We start from the raw sequence: 17,213 nt of genomic DNA, 5'->3' as shown, positions 1-17,213 counted from the left end.
GTAGTGGTAGAAGTATGTGCATCAAGGCAGACTTTAAGAACAACCTTGGCCTCAAGGCATAGGAAGGTCCAGAAGAGGGCTGTGAATGCTGAACCTGTGGAACAAGTCCAGAGGTTCCTACCAGGAGGAACAGGGGTGGGGAGTGATGAAGTCAGGCTAGCTGGAGAGAGGAAAGCTGCTTCACTCACCAAGTGTTTGTACCAAGTCCCTTTTCTTCCAGGTTTGGTTTCTACTCATGGGAATTGAGGGGGTGGGCCACAGTGTTTCCTGACTTGGCCCCCTAATACCAGCCTTTATCTCATCTAATTTAATATTAAAGGAGGCAGGAGGGTTACCAGCTTTGCACATGGTCATAGGGATCCACCTGTGTATACTGTAATCAAATATTTGGAGGCTGAAGAAAAGCCAGATGAGGAACTTAGGCAAAGGAGCCAGTCTTTGGGTGACTTCCCTCTAATGAGACCTAGCAGATGGCCCTCTGTGGAAACCCTTCCTCATCTTCCCATTAACAATTTAGGCACTGCTGAAAACCTTTTATTGTTTTTCTTTCTTTCTTTTTTTTTTTGAAGATCAGTTTGCAGAAACTTGCACTGTGACGAGCTTTACCTTACTGTTCCAGGCTAGGGTTCATGGACTGCAACTCTGGATTCTGGGGTCCAAGTTAGAGGGGTCTGCAGTGAAAGAGTCCAGCTCTGAGGTGGGTCCTACTACACTCTGACGCTGCTACACTCTAGAATTTAAGTCTCCAAGGAAGCTCTGCCTGTGTATTCCCAGGGCTGGCTCAGTGCCAGACATGTAGTAACACTTGATAAAAACTTGTTGAGTAAATCAGAAGCTCATACAATCACCTTGGTCAAGTCACTTTCTGTGACTGAGCCTCAGTTTCCTCTTCTAGATCAAACAGACACAACTGCAAGGCTTCCTAGCATCATAGAGGGTCTACTGAGGAGACAATGGATAAAAGTTTTGCAAAGCAAAACAGGCTAGACAAGTAGTAAGATCCAGAATCGATGTGTTGCAAAGAAAACAGAATGAACACACAGGAAATTCTGAAAGTTTCTGTGATAGCAACTGACAAGTAACAATAAAGTGTATTTACACAACAGAAAGGGACAGCACACTGTCTAAATGACATTTCTCAGGTTGCCTCTGTTCCAAGGCAGCATGAAAAGTCTTTTAAACAACCTCTGCTAAGATTTTGGTATGAAAAGCATGGTTGCAGTCACACCAGCACACAGCTAGACTCAAAGAATATTTGCCTAATTGGACTGACACATGGATGCTAAGGTGTTTCCTGGTGACAAAGGATTGGAGGGATGTCACAACATGGCGGTTGTTTTGCCTCATGACCAAGTTCAATGTTGGGAGGGAGGTGCTGACATCAAGAGGAGAATGACTAGCTGGGAGATCCTGGCCAGGTCAACAGCTTTCTGGCTATATACCAGGAACCAACACTGATGTTTTCCACAGTGGCCATTTATAAGTGCCTGTCCCTCCTGCCTTCCCTGGGCTGCAGCCTAGGAATCTGGACCCAGGCTCTAACATCTGGTTCTTCTGTGTTAAGTACCTTGTGACAAGTCTCTTTCTAACTTGTGAGTGACCGACTCCTCTGGCTCGGAGGTCCAACACACATGCAGCACACAGCTCTGGAGGCTTCTAAGGGCTGTGAGGATCCCTAGTGTCTTTGATCTTCCAATCTTTGAGAAATTCTAAACCGGCACCCAACCCTGACCCTAAGTATCTTTGGAAATCGGTTTTGTGAAAAAGTTTTCCTTTTTTCTTTTGTTAACACAAGGTTTCACTCTGGCTGGATGTAGAGCAAGTTGGTCTTTCACAAAACTGAGCTCTGTGAAATTTAAATTATGTTTTTACATGCCCCTTGTCCAAAGGGCCAGCCGCTCAGGATCCCCTGGCCCCTGACAGCAGAGATTTCCTTTCTAAGCAGCAGGGCTGAACTGTGGGAAGAGCCAAGCCTGCCAGCATTGAGTTGGAGCCACATTGCCCTTATCTATAAACGGGATTTGATAAGTCTACCTGCCCCTGGCTTGCTGTACAGAGTCACGAAGCTGCTTACAGAGGCCCTGGCACGGAGCCTGCCCCAAAGCAGGTGCACAAGGAGTGTGCTCAGAGTGCCACTTCCTTCTCCAAACCAGCAGCACACAGCCTCCCCAGGATCTGGAGGCCCTGCTGGGCTCTCCTCAGGGATCCTCCTCCCTGCCGCCATTTTCACCCATTCCTTTTCAGTCAGCCTGAATTACCATCTGAAAAGAGTCCTACAGTAGAGCTACCCTGGTAGGTACCAGCTCTACACTTTTCAGGACTCCTCAGAGCTCAATCTGCCTACAACTCCCTGGCCCCTTGGACTTTCCAATCAGAGCCTCGAGGCACCAGCAAAACCAGCAAGCATATGCAGCTTTCCAAACACACACTTAACTTCCACCCCACCCTCTAGCAAGTCATTCTCCAGAATGCCAGCCCCACCCTCTGCCTCTGCCAATTCAACCCCCTCAAAGGGCTCTTATTCCTCTAGCTCACATTCACTTCTTCCTTCTCAGACAATGCCTTTCCTCAGCAGCCACTTAATTACAGACTGTCACACAGTCTCTCATAATTGTAGGCCTTGTCTCTCTCATCAGACCCTAAGTTCCCAGGAGCAGAGGTCTAGTCTGTCTGTCCTTCCCCTTTCACTCTCAGCAAGCAGCCCAGGCTGAGAGGGTAGGCCCCTGATGAGGGAGGGTTTCCCAACAAAGAGTCAGCTCCCAGCTAACCCCAGTCCAGCCATTTAGAGGCACTTCATCCATCCTCAGACTAGGCTAGCCACTGCAGGGCTGAAAGAGACCAGGGGGAGACTAGGAGAATGATCTAACCTGGCTCCGAGATCCTAGTCCTCACTCCCCAAGCTTCTGTCTTACTAATAAGAAACAACCAACTTTCAGCTCTAAAATTCAGTTTTATTGTCTGTAAAGCAGCCTTGGCTTCCAGAAATGGGTGGGGGTGGGAGGGAAGCAGCAGACTGCAGACCAGGCTGAGTCAGGAAAGGCAGCCAGCCCCAGTCAGCACTGGGAAACCTGGGAACCTGAGCAGTCTTCACACTGAACACCTCCCATCGACCTCATTAAATTGCTGCTGATAACTGGATTTCATTGTTGCTCAGGTGTTCCATTCCACAGCCATTAGCCTAGCCTGCCCTGATAGTGCTTGCTGCCAGGAAGGCTCAGTTGGAAAAGGTGGCATGCTGCCACAAATAACCAGGCCTGACCAAAACAAGGCTGATAGTAGTAACCATCACTTCTCATGGGATCACCCAACGAGGCAGGTATTTCCATCCTACGCTGGCAGAAAGAAAACTAAGGCACAGAATACTGATAGGTCCAGGGCCAGACAAGAGGCACAAGTAGCCCAATCACTAAGTACTGGTTACCCCCACGTCAGCTTTTCCCAGGCATGCAGCCAACAGGCTCTCAGCTTCAGACTCCTTCACAGGATTCACTCCTGCCCTAGACCTGACAAATGAGGATCTCTTAGGACAGAGCTCAGGAACCTAAAATCTATAAGATGAAGAATCAGAACTTCATATGTGAGGAGGCTGAAGCACAGATGCAGTGACTGCTAAAGTCACAATGCAGGCATGTGGATGATCCTAGAACTGAGATTATAGCTAGGCCCAGATGGGACTTCGTGGACCAGTGGCATCTGACAGTGCAGGCAGCCTTGGGGAACAGCAGTCCATACCACAGAGGGGTCATTGAGGCATAGTAAGGCTTAGTTGAGTAGGGACTTCTTGACGAGGAGCCCTGGAGAGGGAAGACCTACACTCAAGGCCACCCCAGCAACCTTCCCCAAGAGACAGGGACATTCTCTCCCAAGTCCACTGAGCTTCCGGGAGGAAAAGGCATGTAGCATCTACCAGGCAGTGGCCCTGGGAAAGTGTCTGGTTGCTGCTCAGGATGAAAAGCCAGGAGTGGTGATGACTCAAGTCCCCACCCCACCTCAAGCCTTTAAATGTGAGATGAGCTCAGAGACTCGGAAATAAATGTCAAACAAACCTTAGCAGAACAGGTGTCACAACGGGTAGCCTGAGTGGCAGCTACCAGGCAGAGCAACAAACTTTGAAGTAATGCTGTGGGCAGACAAAGTCAGGAGACTCAAGACTGCCCAGACATTGCCATGTTGCAAGACCCAGAGTGGGTCCCTGTCCCTGTGGCCCCGTACTCTTCATTCACTGTGACACAGGGAGGACTTCACTGACTTGTGAGGAGCAGAAAAGAACTGGCGGATTACACGAGGCCTCACACAGCCCTGGAGATGAGCAATCACTCCTATTACTACTGTTTACTATGGACATTTTAAGGTACTTTCCATGTTACCTGAACCCCAACCACAAGGGTGAGGGAAGACGCTGGGGATGTCTTGTTCCCTTAAAGAAAAATCTGACCCAGATATTATGAGGAAAAGGCTCACATTCATTGGGTGCCTACTGAGTACAAGTTTTTACTTATATATGTAGAATTTCGTTTAATTCTCACCACAATTCGATGATATGAATGATTTTTCAGAGTCAGATAAGGAAACCAAAGGTCAAAGAAAGTAACTTGCCCAAAACAGCATAGGCACTGAATGAGACTGATTAGAACCAGGTACAGATGGCTTTAAAACCTACATTATTTCTACTCTGCAACACCTGTGTACTAGCTACTTGTGTCTGGTATGCTGACTAAGCTCTTCCTGGAAGCCTTTCCAACCCACACAGGACCTCTCCCAGAAAAGCCCACAGCTGTCATTAGCACACAGCTGGCAGTACTCAGCATTCTCCTTGCTTACTCTGCATTAGGCATACTTTTATATGGTAAGGCACAGGGATGCACAGGTGGCCTGAGACTCTCAAATGTCACCTGCAAAGACCCAAGAGATGGATCCAGCCAACTCCCCATTCTTCAGAGGAAGACTCAGCCTTAGGACAAGACTTGTTATTCCAATTTAATTAGGAAGCTGACACTCAAGGGAGTCACCACCTGAGATGTGGGGACTGGAATCTTGACTTCTTCACTTTTACTTCCCAAATGCAGACAACCCATGGACTGTGCCTAGTACAAGGCACACAGAAAAAGATCCATGGGAGTTAGAAATTTTATCATACACCAGGGGCAGGTGACACCAGCAAGGCAGTGACTTCAGAGGCAGGGCCATGGGACAGGACACAGGGGTTCCAGCCTCCATTTGTTCTCCTGGCTCTTCTTGACTTCATCTTATCTAAGACACAGGGACTACAAAATCTAGTCTCGCTCCCTGTTCCAAGGTTCTAGAACATTCTAGGGCCCTTGACAGCAGACCCCAGCTCTCAGTGGGCCTTTCTCCACCACACTGGCTGATTTTGCTTCCAGGTGTCACTATCTAAGCAGGGCTCAACTTTAAACAACAGATGGCACACAGAAAGTCCAAGTGTTCCCCAGCAAAGGCCTGCTCTGGACACACCCACTTATCTTTACAGAAGAGCAAAACAGCACTGGGGACTCTGTGAAGGTGGGCACACTTCTTAACCAGGTGGGAGTGAACTTGAGTCTAGAGCCTCTCCCTGGGGCTGTTTAAAGCAGGCTGACAGTTACACAGCATGTACAGATGCATCATTTGATCTTCATGACTACTCTTGGACCCCCCCCCCCCCATTATCCCTATCACAGTTGCGACAACTGAGACTTAGAGAGTCCAAGGGTCTCATCCAAAGTCAAACCCCCTTGAAGCTGGCAGAATTAGGAGTCTAAGACATCCAAATACAATAATCAAGGGTGGTCACAGTAAGGTCAATTCCTCTCCAATTCATCCTGGTCCTAGCAAGACCAAGTTTCACAGACGTTTGTTCACTTGCCCATCAGGGTAGCCTAAGAAGTTCTGACCACAACCCTTCAGCCCAGCTGCCTAGGAGGCCACACCCCCCTCCCTGCAAAATTTCATTACTCAAGTTGGCAAGAACGCAGCCCCCACCCCCAACTGGGTCTAAATAAACGCCCAAGTGATATCACATCCTGCGGTAGGCTCCAAAATAGCCCAGGCCTGCCCACAAGCAATCACAAAGTGCCAGGCCATGCAGGGCCAAGCCAGCAGGGACACCCAGCCCAGGGCGCCCTCCACACACACTCAAGCAACTAAAGCAGAAGCCTCGGAGCAGAAGGCCCCTCTTCCCCTCTCGCCAAACAGCCTGGCCCACCATCCTTGTCCCCCTGGCCTAGAGGCCCCACAGCCTCAGAGCCCCAGCGCCAGCCCCTGCCCCAGCGCCAACCCCATGGAGCCTCGGCCGCGGCCAGCCTGCGGGATGACTCCGCCCGGCCCGACCCGGACACCCCACCACTCACATTGCTTCAAGAGCTCCAGACACAAAGCCATGAGGGCCGGTTGGGGGTCAGAGACCCAGAGACCCGGCAGAGACAGTAAAGGGAGAGGGAGAGACACGGAGCGGAGAGAAGGGGTGACGGGGTCAGGCAGAGAAGCAAAGGGGCAAGATCCCTCGGCAAAGGAGCAGGCTCAAAGGGAGGGAGTCAGCGCCAGAAACTGAGCAGTGAGACCACTGACAGATGCACAGGAGAGAGGCGGGGAGAGCAAGGCGGGGGAGGGGGGCCGGGTCCGGAAAAGTGGGGCGCTCGGAGAACAAGGAGAAGCAGTGACAGCCACAGCGGACAAATTTGGAAAGGCAGAGCGACTCTGAAGTTAGGGAGCTGGGGAGATTTTGAGGGTTCAAGGAAACCACTAAGGGATGTACAAGACAGATTTTGGAGGCCCCGGAAAAGAGGGAAACCTCTGGGGAAATATGGAGAAAGTGGAGGCAACCCCCAGGAATCAGGGGCACAGGGATCGAGGAGGACCCCCAGAGGATGTGTGGCGAGCTCCGGGGAGGCCTGGGCGAGTGGAGCGTGTTCTGAAGGAGAGACCCCAAAGGTTCTAGAAGTGTCCCGAAGAATTGGGGTGCCAGAACCCGTGGCTGTGAGAGAGGAGAGGAGCGCTGGGAAAGGGGACTCGAGATCCCGGAGCGAGGGAGGGGCCGAGCGCGAGGGCAGAGACAAAGAGACAGCAAGCTAGGGAGAGACAAAGCGGGCGCAGCGGGGACGCAGGCCGGAGGGCCGGTGGCCCGACAGAAGGACGGAAGCGCGGGCGGGGGACGGACGGACGGACGGACAGACGGGAAGACAGGGCAGGGCAGGGCCGGGCGGGGGCGGCGCCCGTCTCCTCGCGGGGCCGCGGCTGCTCCGGGCGGCGCTGGGCGGGCCCCGGGCGTCCGGGCTGAGGAGGCGGTGGCGGCGGCGACGTGGGTCGGACAGACGGACGGAGTGACGGACGGACTGGCTGCAGCTGCGGCCAGTGGCGGGCACTCACCCTCCTCCCTCACGCGGCCCGGCCCGAGGCTCCGGTTTTGTACGCCCGAGAGGCGGGGCCTCCGGGTTAAAGCCCCGCGCCGGCCCCGCCCCTCGCGTCAGCCGCGCGCGTCGCCCGGGATTCCCGGGCCACCAGGGGGAGCGCGCAGCCCGGGCCGCCGCGCAGGCGCGCACGCGTACCGCGCGGCCCACGCCCTGGCCGGCCGGCCCTGAAAGGGAGTGCGCGCCCACGCCGGCTCGCGCATGCCCGAGCCGGGGGCTCCGCCCTCTCGAGCGGTCCCACCAAACCGGTTCCAACTGGAAAGCAACCCCAAGCTAAGTGTCCGTGTGTCCGTGCGGGCTCATCCTGATGCCGACGCCTGGTTGTGGGTAGGGAAACCGAGGCTGAGGAGGGAGTCGCCCTGCACACAGGTCCTCTCTACTCATCATCCTGGCAGTTTGTAGTTGTTCCTCGTCCCATCCCTGGATGTGCTCCCAAGGATCCTAAAGATGGGTTCAGTATCACACCTGTGTGACCTCAGACAAGACACTCGATCTTTTCGTGCCTCTGTCATTCTCTGTAAAATGTGACAAAAGCACACCGCTCCTGCCCGATCCCACTCCTGCTTCCTCCCTCCCGCAGACCTGGCACTGCTTGCAACGGGTCTGCCAGGCACAGATCCTTGCTGGGTGACTGAGGCAAGCCGACTGCCTGCTTTCTGCAGCTGGATCTTTTTTTTTTTTTTTTTTTTTTGGTTTTTCGAGACAGGGTTTCTCTATTTTTTGGAGTCTTCTGCAGCTGGATCTTAAAGAAGGTATGAAGAAGGTAACACTGTTTCCAGCAGAAGTCTTTTGCATTAAGACATTATGACGAGAACAACAAGCTAATTTGATGCCAGGCACTGTGCTAAGCACATTAAAAGCAGGAGCTGGCTACACCATGCTATTCAGTTTCATTTGCTTTACTTAGGAAAAGGCAAAGTAAATTCTCGATGGGCGATGACACCCCAGTTCAGCCCACCATGCGATCTCTATCTCACCACCACCCTTCCAACGCAGTAACATACTTCTTGTATAAACTTGGGCAAGTCCCCTTTTGTCTTTGGGAGGCATGTCCCCTGGAAAGAAATGAGGCAGAAACAGAACTTTCACAATGAAGTCTTTGACCCCCTGAATCCTGCTCACTATTGAAAAGAACGCACGGCAGCTTCAATATGGACTTCACCAAGTCTGAGATCTTGGTGCTGGAGGGATTTCAGCACACTTGTAATGGTGATCTTTTGGGGTCCTGTGAGGTATGTATGGGGAACCTTCTGTGCTGATTGGGTCCTTGCCCAGGAGTTCCAAATCAGTCTAGCCTCCATGCAAAGTGGAGTTGGCTGGACCCATGGCTGGCAGGCAGGCAGGCCTCAGATCCTCCTGTGGGAGCCTGGGCTACTCCTGGTAAATGGTCCTTTCCAGATATTTGCTGTCCTGCCCCAGGTGTTCAGAACTGGCAGCCAGAGAAGTGAGGGCTCTCCCTATAACCCCCCTTTTTTCTTGACACAGTATCTCTCTTTGTAGCCTTAGCTGTCCTGTTCCAAGTTGGCCTTGAACTCACAGAGCTCCTCCCTGCCTCTGCCTCCCAAGTGCTGGGATGTGCCAGTGCACCTGGCTTCAGTATTGAAACTATATCAGTACTTAAATTCACAGCATGAACCTAACTGAGCCCTTTTCCCCCTTTGGGGGGCATAATGCAATAATGCTGGAGCAGAGATAGAGAGCTTATTCAGGGCAGCTGGGAGGGTGGCTGTGGTAACCAGCCTGATCCTGAATGGATTCTAAAAGCCCAGTCAAGATTCTTGGATGGTGCATGCATCTTTAATCCCAGCCCTAGGGAAACAGAGGCAGGCAAATCTCTGGGTTTGAGGTCTTTTGGGAGCACAGCAAGGACAGGGAGAGGAGCAACTAGAAACTTCGAGGCCACTGAGTGGCTAGGACCTGTGTGCTGGGCTAAAAGCCCGCTATGGGTTCCTCCTACTCCTTGTATTTGAAAGGCAGCTGGGCAAGCCAGAGAGAATTATGGAGCAAACAGTCTTCCTCCATGGTCTCTGCTTCGGTCCCTGCCTGGCTTCCCTCAGTGATAGACCGTGACAAGGAAGGGTAAGATGAAACAACCCTATTCTTCCCTAAATTAGTTGTGGCATGGTGTTGATCACAGTGATAGAAGTAAACTAATGCATTGCTCTGCCCCTTGAGGGTGACAGGATGCCCCTGTCTTGTTTTGCCCAAAAGCTTCAATTCTGGGTTGGAGGCCTGCTCATCAGTCCTCAGGTCTGAACCAGTATTTCTCTGGATTGCTTAAGGTGATTTGTACACTCAGCACACAGAAGGCACTCAGTTACCTAGGAATATCTGGGACAAGGGCATGGTAGAACCCGAGGAGGAAGTCTGCCTTCTACCCAGTCAGGATCGGTGCCTATTTCAGCAGTAGGGAATCTTGATATTCTTCTCGGAAATGCCCCTGAGTCTTATCACCTCCGACCCTATGGCCCTGACAGGGCCACAGTGCGGCAGCCTCTAATCTGGCTCCTGCTGCCCAATGATTTCTCCTGTTCTTTGTCAAGTCCTGGGGTTGCTTCCTTCCTAACCCACAGGACAAGGAAGAACTCTAGGCTTTGAGAAACATCTCCTTGACCTATTTGCTGAGTGACCTTGACTATGATACTTTCTCTAGGCTGCAGTGACTTTGAACCCCCATTCAAAGGTGTGGGGGGGTAATTATTAAGTCAGGAATGGCAGGTATGTATAACTCTGGCCATAATAGACACCATTAATTCATGGTGGCACACTTAATCTACTTAACTCAGAATAAATCTCAATATTTAGCTCCAGGGATCAGAAATGACACACAAACTACAAGTTTGCTCCGACACTCTGGGGACTAGATAGGCTGAGCTGACAGGGATCTGCAGTGGAATAACCAGTTTTTTGTTTGTTTGTTTTCTTTGAGACAGGGTTTCTCTAGATAACAGCCCTAGCTGTCCTGGAACTCGCTCTGTAACTCACAGAGATCCGACTGCCTGTGCCTCCTGAGTGCTGGGATTAAAGGCGTGCGCCACTACTGCCTGGCTGCCACTGCCTGGCTTTAAGACCAGGGAATTTAGTTCGCCTTCCTTCTATATATATGTGCAGGAGAAGGAAAAGGAATCAAAGAGTCAGAAGAGTTCTGAGGGATGGGAGAAGGGACAAAAAGAGAGGGAAAGAAGCCTGCGGTTTGGATGGTCACAGATAAGACCACTCCTCACACCCAAGGTCTAGATAACCATTAGGAGGCCCAGGGAGAGACAGGTGCTTTTTCAGAGTCACATAGCAGCTCTGAAACAAGAACTCTAGGCCTCTGGGCAGAGAGCAGGGATATTTTCTGGACTGGAACTTATCCAGCTCAGTCTAGAACTTCCAGGATGGTCAGAGAATGACCCTTAAGTCTAGGTCTCCTCCGTGTGTGTGTGTGTGTGTGTGTGTGTGTGTGTGTGTGTGTGTGTGTGTGTGTGTGTGTGTGTGGTCTGTCTGTCTGTCTGTCTCTCTCTGTCTCTCTGTGTTCACATGTGAAGATGGAGAGAATGAGGACCAGGGGGCCACACAGTAGTTCCCCCACCCCCACACCACTTGTGTGGTGTCTCAGCTTCTGAATCCGTGTGATGTGATTCAGAGGGAGTGAGTGGGAAGACACAGAAGGGGGGGGCCCAAAACTGAGAGCTGAGAGGAAGGAAAGGAAGAGAAACAGAGGGTTGAGGGAGAAACAGAAGGCATCGATTGGGGTGGGGAAGCTGAAGGAAGAGATGGGAGGCAGGCTTGTCACTGTTCTTGCTTCCTCTCAGAGGCATAAAGAGAGGCGAGGCAGGATCAGAGGCAGACCAAAGGGTCACATCGTGGCCCTCACGCCCCCTCCCAGGTGTCCTCTGGCTGGGGAGAAGCATGTACAAGTGGCAGCCAGCCGAGCCACTGCTGACCCGCCTGCCAGTCACCTGCCAGAGCTATTTCTGGAATGTGGAAACTGGGTCAGAAAGGGGGAGGGAGGATGGCACTGCCAGCAAGAGAGCTGGGAAGCCGCCGCCAGGGAGCAGTGGGTGGGCAGCTACACACTCTGCCTCCGCCACTCTAGAGCAGCTGGCTCTCCAAGGCGCCCACTGCCTCAGTATCCACCCCGCACCCCCGTATCTTCCCACCTGCCTGCATCTGGCCTGTGAGCACATGTTCAGGGTGAAGAGACAAAGAGCTGTATGCCTCTGAGCTACACAAGCGCAGAAGAAATTGGGGAGAGGGGCAGGGTGGGAAGGAGGGGAACCTGAGTAAGAGACAGTGGCTGTGTGTTGGTGCCTGTCTGTGTAGAGGGGGGGCGATTATAGGCAGAGCTGTCATGCATCGTTGTGCAAGTTTTGTACTGATAAAGGATGCCCAGTTCTAGATGGGCAGTGGTGGTGCGTGACTTTAATCCCAGCACTCAGGAGGCAGAGGCAGGTGGATCTCTGTGAGTTCCAGGCCAGCTTAGTCTACAGAGTGAGTTCTAGGACAGCCAAAGCTACACAGAGAAATCCTGTCCCAAGAAACAAACAAACAAATGGATGCCCTGTTTGTGCATTCAGGGTGCTAATCACAACACAGATGTAATCAAATTATATAATTATTTTGATACAATTTTTGGCAGATGGAAGTGAAAGTCCTTACTCTAATTCTAATAGAAATTGCATCATGGTGACTTTTCAGTAGATGGTGGCGAAGGGTTGTGAGGAGCAGTGGCCTTTCTTGACTCAGCACAAAACTACCACATGGACCAGCTGCAGCTCTGGCCAGAGGCCTGAAAATCTGGTGGCTTTGGTTTTCCTGGGTGGCAGGTGAGTTTACCTGTTGCACAAGAGCAGAGCAGAGGGCTAATGGTAACAGGTGTGTGGTGGTCACTGTGGACCCCACAGTGAAGGTAGAAGGGGAAATCTGGGGTGTCAGTCTCCTAAAGCAAGCTTTCCTCACAGGTGTGTGGCGTGAGCTTTGGTGAAGACACACAGGCATATACTTTGTGTGCAGGGGTATGTTGAATTAGGTGTATACATGTAAATGTGTGAGTACCAGTATATGTATGTCTTCACATCTTTTTTTTTGTGTGTGTAGACCCATTTATTCATGTGTGTGCACATGCACATGTGGGTGGGTGTGTATATGTTGGGTGTCATTTTCAGTCTCTTATTTTTGAGAAATTTGGCTGGGCTGGCTGACTGGTTAGGGACCCACTGTCTTTGTCTCCTCAGTGCTAGGGTTAAAAGCTGTTGTGGTTTGAAAGAGAATGGTCCTCATAGGCTCTTACATCTTACATAGTTTCTAACTGGTAGATGTTAGAGAAGGATTACAAGTATTAGAAGATGTGGCCTTGTTGGAATAGATGTGGCCTTGTTGGAGGAAGTGTATCACTGGGGTTTCAAATATAAATGCCAGACCCAGTATTAGTCTGTCTGTCTGTCTGTCTCTGCTGTGTAAGGATCAGGATATAAAGCTCTCAGCCACTTCTGCAGCACCATGCTAACCTGAATGCCACCATGCTCCCACCATGATGGTAATGGACTAAGCCTCTGAAACTGGAAGCCAGACCCAATTAAATGTATTCATTTATAAGAGTCACTTTGAGCTGGGTGGTGGTGGCGCACACCTTTAATCCCAGCACTTGGGAGGGAGAAAGAGGCAGGTGGATCTCTGAGTTAGAGGCCAGTCTGACCTATAAAGTGAATTCAAGAACAGTTCCAGGGCTATACAAAGAAACCCTGTCAAGAACCCCTCCCCCGAAAAAAAGAGTTGCCTTGGTCATGGCGTCTTATCATAGCAATAGAACACTAAGACAGGCATATCACCACATCTGGCTTCCCCTCCCCATGGTACTGGTGATCAACTTAGGTCCTCATGCTTACACAGTTAGCACTTCACCAACTGAGCCATCCTTCCAGACCCATTTTCACACTAGATGGATGGATGGATAGGTGGGTTGTTGGATGGGTGGATGGGTGGATGGGTGGATGGGTGGATGGGTGGGTGGAGTATTCAGGTCCTTTGCTATATTTCACAAAAGCTCTGTGGCATCAGCTTTGAATTAGTGACTTGCTTTGATCAACTGGTCATTTGCAGATGTGAAACCAAGAGACTTGAAATGTGTCACAAAATGAGGCTGTCTTCCTATCCTTCTGCCACCTCCATGGAAGAACATGGCCGGGTTGGGACACTGACTCCTTAACAGCCTTTGGACCCTGGGTATAGACACATGAAGCCAAGGCAGCTGACCTGCAAACTCATGAATAAGTACTTATTGTTTTTCCCCACTGTTTATACTGAGCAGTACTGAGATGGTACACAAAGCAGAGTGTGACTGCAAGAATAACCAAGATATATCATTCTGGATACAGGACCAAGCAGTGAGGAGATGATGAGCAAACTCTTAGAGGAGGCTTGAAAAAAATGTCTGGGTTCTACGTGGGCCAGAGCTCTCTGTGAAATTCACCTATAGGCACTTAAGTGAGCAGATATAGATTCTTGGGCAAGAGCTGGCTCCTTTGGATATGAACTTGAAAGAGAGAAGAACTCACAAAAGAAATAGCCAATCTATCAGGATGCTTTGGGGAAATAGGAAGGGCCTAGAACTTACTGAGTCGGAAAATAAATCTGTCAACTTCAGCCTCCAGCCAGTAGATCATTCTCAAATTAAGATATAGCCTGGGATAAAGATCAAACCAGAGTCACTGCCCTTTAAAATACCACGCAGGCCTGGTGCAGTGGTTCAAGCCTTAAATCTCAGCACTCAAGAGGCAGAGGCAGGCTGGTCTTTATATAGAGAGTTCCAGGCTAGACAGGGCTACATAGTGAGACCCTATCTCAAAAAGAAAAAAAAAGAAGGTGGGGGGGAACCAATTGGTAAGCTGGCTGTAATTCCAGTTTCCAGTTCAAGGGAATCTGACATAATCATATACTCTTCTGGCCACTATGGTCACCTGCATACATGTAGTACCTATATAGAAAAGTAGGCATGCATGCATGCACACACATACACACAATAAAAACGTCTCAGGTGGTCAAAGGAACTGTCAGAAAGCTCAGTGGTGTGGTCCCACAGAAGCCCAGCATGCTCAAAATAGGAACAATTAAGTAAAGAGAGGCTTAACGTAAAAGTGGCTGTGGGTATGACTTTGCCACAAAGAGTTACATGAAATTAAACTGAATAAATTAAATTAAACTGTTTGAGCTAGGCCAATGAGCTTCGGCTAACGTAGATGTACCCTCCTACTGTTCCTAAGGAGGAAACAGGCTGAAGGCCAGAGTTCATATTCTCAGTGTAGGAAGTCTTCAGGAATCTTCACCTGTCTGTGAAGGTGCTCATGGTTTGTCCAGAAGGGTTTCAGAGTCAGTGAGTCAGTAAGTCTCTGAATCCCCATCTCCTTTCTAAACAGAGTATGAGTGGCAGTTATCCTGTCCTTATTTTCTAAGTCAGGTTTTCATTGGGGGAAGAGGGGTTTGGGCTACAGGGAGGATGATAAGGGTGTTTAGATCACAGGTGATGGGTCAAGGGGAGCTACAACCAGATCTGGCACAAATCACGGATCTTGACGTTGTGGCTGTATGAAATATTGGGAGATCTTGGGTAGGATAAGTATCTTCTATGTGAGAGAGGCATGGATTCATGTGTGGAATAGAGCAGACTGAATTATTGCCACTGATTCTTTTCCCCTTTCTATAGTCACACCCTTTGCCATAGGGATACAGTCTTCTCTATAGTAGTGAGGTGGTCCTCACCCTTGACTGAGAGCTCAGTTATGCAACTTGCTTTAGCCAATGGATGTTTGCTTAGATTGGGCCTTGACTGTGCTTGTACTGTTAGGCTTGCTCTTGCCTTCTGCCCTCTTCATGAGATGAACACATCCTGGCTAGACCACTCATCTCAGGAGAATAAGAGACTGACAGACTTGGGTATGTTTGTTGTACAGTGTTATTGAAGCAAGAGCTAAGCCACTGAGGGACCCAATGGTCTGGGATATGCAGCTATCATGCATTTTTGGTCCATTTACTCATTAGCAGTGGGGGTTGGAGGAAATAGGTGAGTGAGGTTTATTTGCAGTGAATTCCTGTGGATGTTGTGTATCCTCCTGAGCCATCTCATTCTTTAAGAACTTCTCAGGGGTGTGAAAATGTAAAGAATGTGATCCTTACCTGAGACTCCCATGGGACCGCAGCAGAGTTCTGGGACAGCCTGGCAGATCTCCCTGGATTCCAAATCCAAGAATATGGCTATGGATTCCATAGCCACAGCCCCCGCCCCAGCTTAGGCACTTCTAAGTGGAAAAGCTTGTTGGCCTACATGGAAGGAAGGTCTACAAGGAAGGCACTAGTGGAGCAGTACATATCCCATGTTCCAAGAGGCAACTGTTGTAGGAGTGAACCCCACAAAGCTATCCGCCCATGAGGGCCGGGACATGTAAACTAACACAGGTAGATATAAAAGAAAGTGAAAGAAAAAGAAGCCTCCCTTTTTCTCTTGGAAGCCAGCAATGCTTCTAACTCCCAGCTTGTGCGACTCTCTCTCTGGTAAATAAATATATTATTTTCCTTATAGCACTGAATATCCTCTTTAAACTGTGCTGCTTTTCAAACAGGTTAATTGGTCGTAGGGTAGGGGGTGGGGCTGCAGTTGTCTTTAGAGGGCTCTGTCCTAGGACAGCAAAGAGCTAAGCAGGCATGAAGAACCACCAGATGGAAAAGTTAAGGGGAGCTGGAAGCATCATTGCTCATGCCAAGAAAGAAGGTGCCAGGATGCCCCTTCCAGACAGGACAAAAAATTAGACCGTGGCTTCAGTTGTTCAGAATCCCAGAATCAGTAGAACCAGAAACATCAACAGTGAACAAGATCCAGAGAAGACTCCAACCATGACACCTAACTCCCCACCAGGGTTTTCCAGCTGTGGCAGGGGCCAGGAGCAGCTGCATGAGATCTGGGGCAGACTAGTCTGAGGTTCTGAGAGGAGTCTAGGCGAGACTCTTCCTCCAGTTGTAAGTGGCCAGAGTTAGGGATCTGCCCCACTAGGGGTGGGATGGGGCATCTGCAGAGGGCACTGCTGCTTCTGCTCTGCTCCCTGAAGAGACCAGTTCATTTAGTCAATACGTTGGCTACCTGTATGCATCTGTGGGCCTTGGGTTCACTTAGTGACACCAAACGCCAGCTGAGCACTTGAAGCACCCACCTTTTCAATCCATCCCCACTGCCCTTGACTGTCATATAAGGTCAGAGTTGAGGAGAAAAGCAGCTATGACAATATTACCTGTCACATCCCAGCAGACGGTATTTAGTTAGGGTCTGTGTGTGGTGAGAGTATGGCGGGTGAGCTTCCTACAGTCTTCAGCACCCCAGGGCTCTCTAGGGTCTGCCTTAGAGATGGGGAAGGATGGGAAGGGTAAACTCAAGGTCGTCTCAACTAACCCAAGTCAGTCTCTTGGTCTGACTTCCTATTTTTCTCATCCAAACAACCTGAGGAAGGCCAGGCCATCTACACAGCTAATCCCAAGTAGTAGTTTCCATTTAGTAAGCTCCGCCTACCAGTGGGAGGCTGCTGTATGCAGGAAGCAGCCAGGGATCCCAGGGTTCCAGACCTCTCTACCATCTGCCCATTGGCCCATTGGGCAGTCTGCTTCTGCCGCCTGTTTAGGTTCCAGTTTGCCAGTGGGAAGTTCAGCTTCAAGGCTACTTTTTTTTTTTTTTTTGGTGTGGTGACCTATGGGTTCCTCCCCAGCATCTCTCCAGGCTGCCCAACTGAACATTCCCCATGTTCTCCTTGTAAACAATACAAAATGGAACAAAACACCAATCCTCCT

At 50.3% G+C, this 17,213-nt stretch overlaps 1 protein-coding gene and 1 long non-coding RNA gene across 6 annotated transcripts in view; one reads left to right on the top strand and one right to left on the bottom strand.

Moving 5' to 3' along the window:
- The window catches only part of Dlgap4 (DLG associated protein 4), a 140,289-nt gene that overhangs the window by 31,712 nt on the left and 91,364 nt on the right, over positions 1-17,213 (bottom strand). Inside the window, exon 1 of one of the 5 annotated variants that reach the window (XM_005084612.4) lies at positions 6,348-7,177. The exons of the other annotated variants lie outside the window; for them this stretch is intronic. Within the exon in view, the coding sequence (XP_005084669.1) occupies positions 6,348-6,378 (31 nt within the window). The 5' untranslated portion in view covers positions 6,379-7,177. Of the gene's footprint in view, positions 1-6,347; positions 7,178-17,213 lie in introns of those variants that run through there. 5 annotated transcript variants of the gene reach the window in all.
- Positions 7,304-15,849, top strand: LOC121134566. Its single transcript, XR_005871659.1, has 3 exons — positions 7,304-8,635; positions 12,087-12,214; positions 13,488-15,849. It is a non-coding gene; the product is annotated as an uncharacterized LOC121134566 (long non-coding RNA).

Source organism: Mesocricetus auratus, unplaced genomic scaffold (genome assembly GCF_017639785.1).
Source record: "Mesocricetus auratus isolate SY011 unplaced genomic scaffold, BCM_Maur_2.0 Super-Scaffold_100028, whole genome shotgun sequence".
Classification (NCBI taxonomy): Eukaryota; Metazoa; Chordata; class Mammalia; order Rodentia; family Cricetidae; genus Mesocricetus; species Mesocricetus auratus.
Note: the sequence above shows the minus strand (reverse complement) of the source record. Positions and strands in the feature narration are given on the sequence as shown.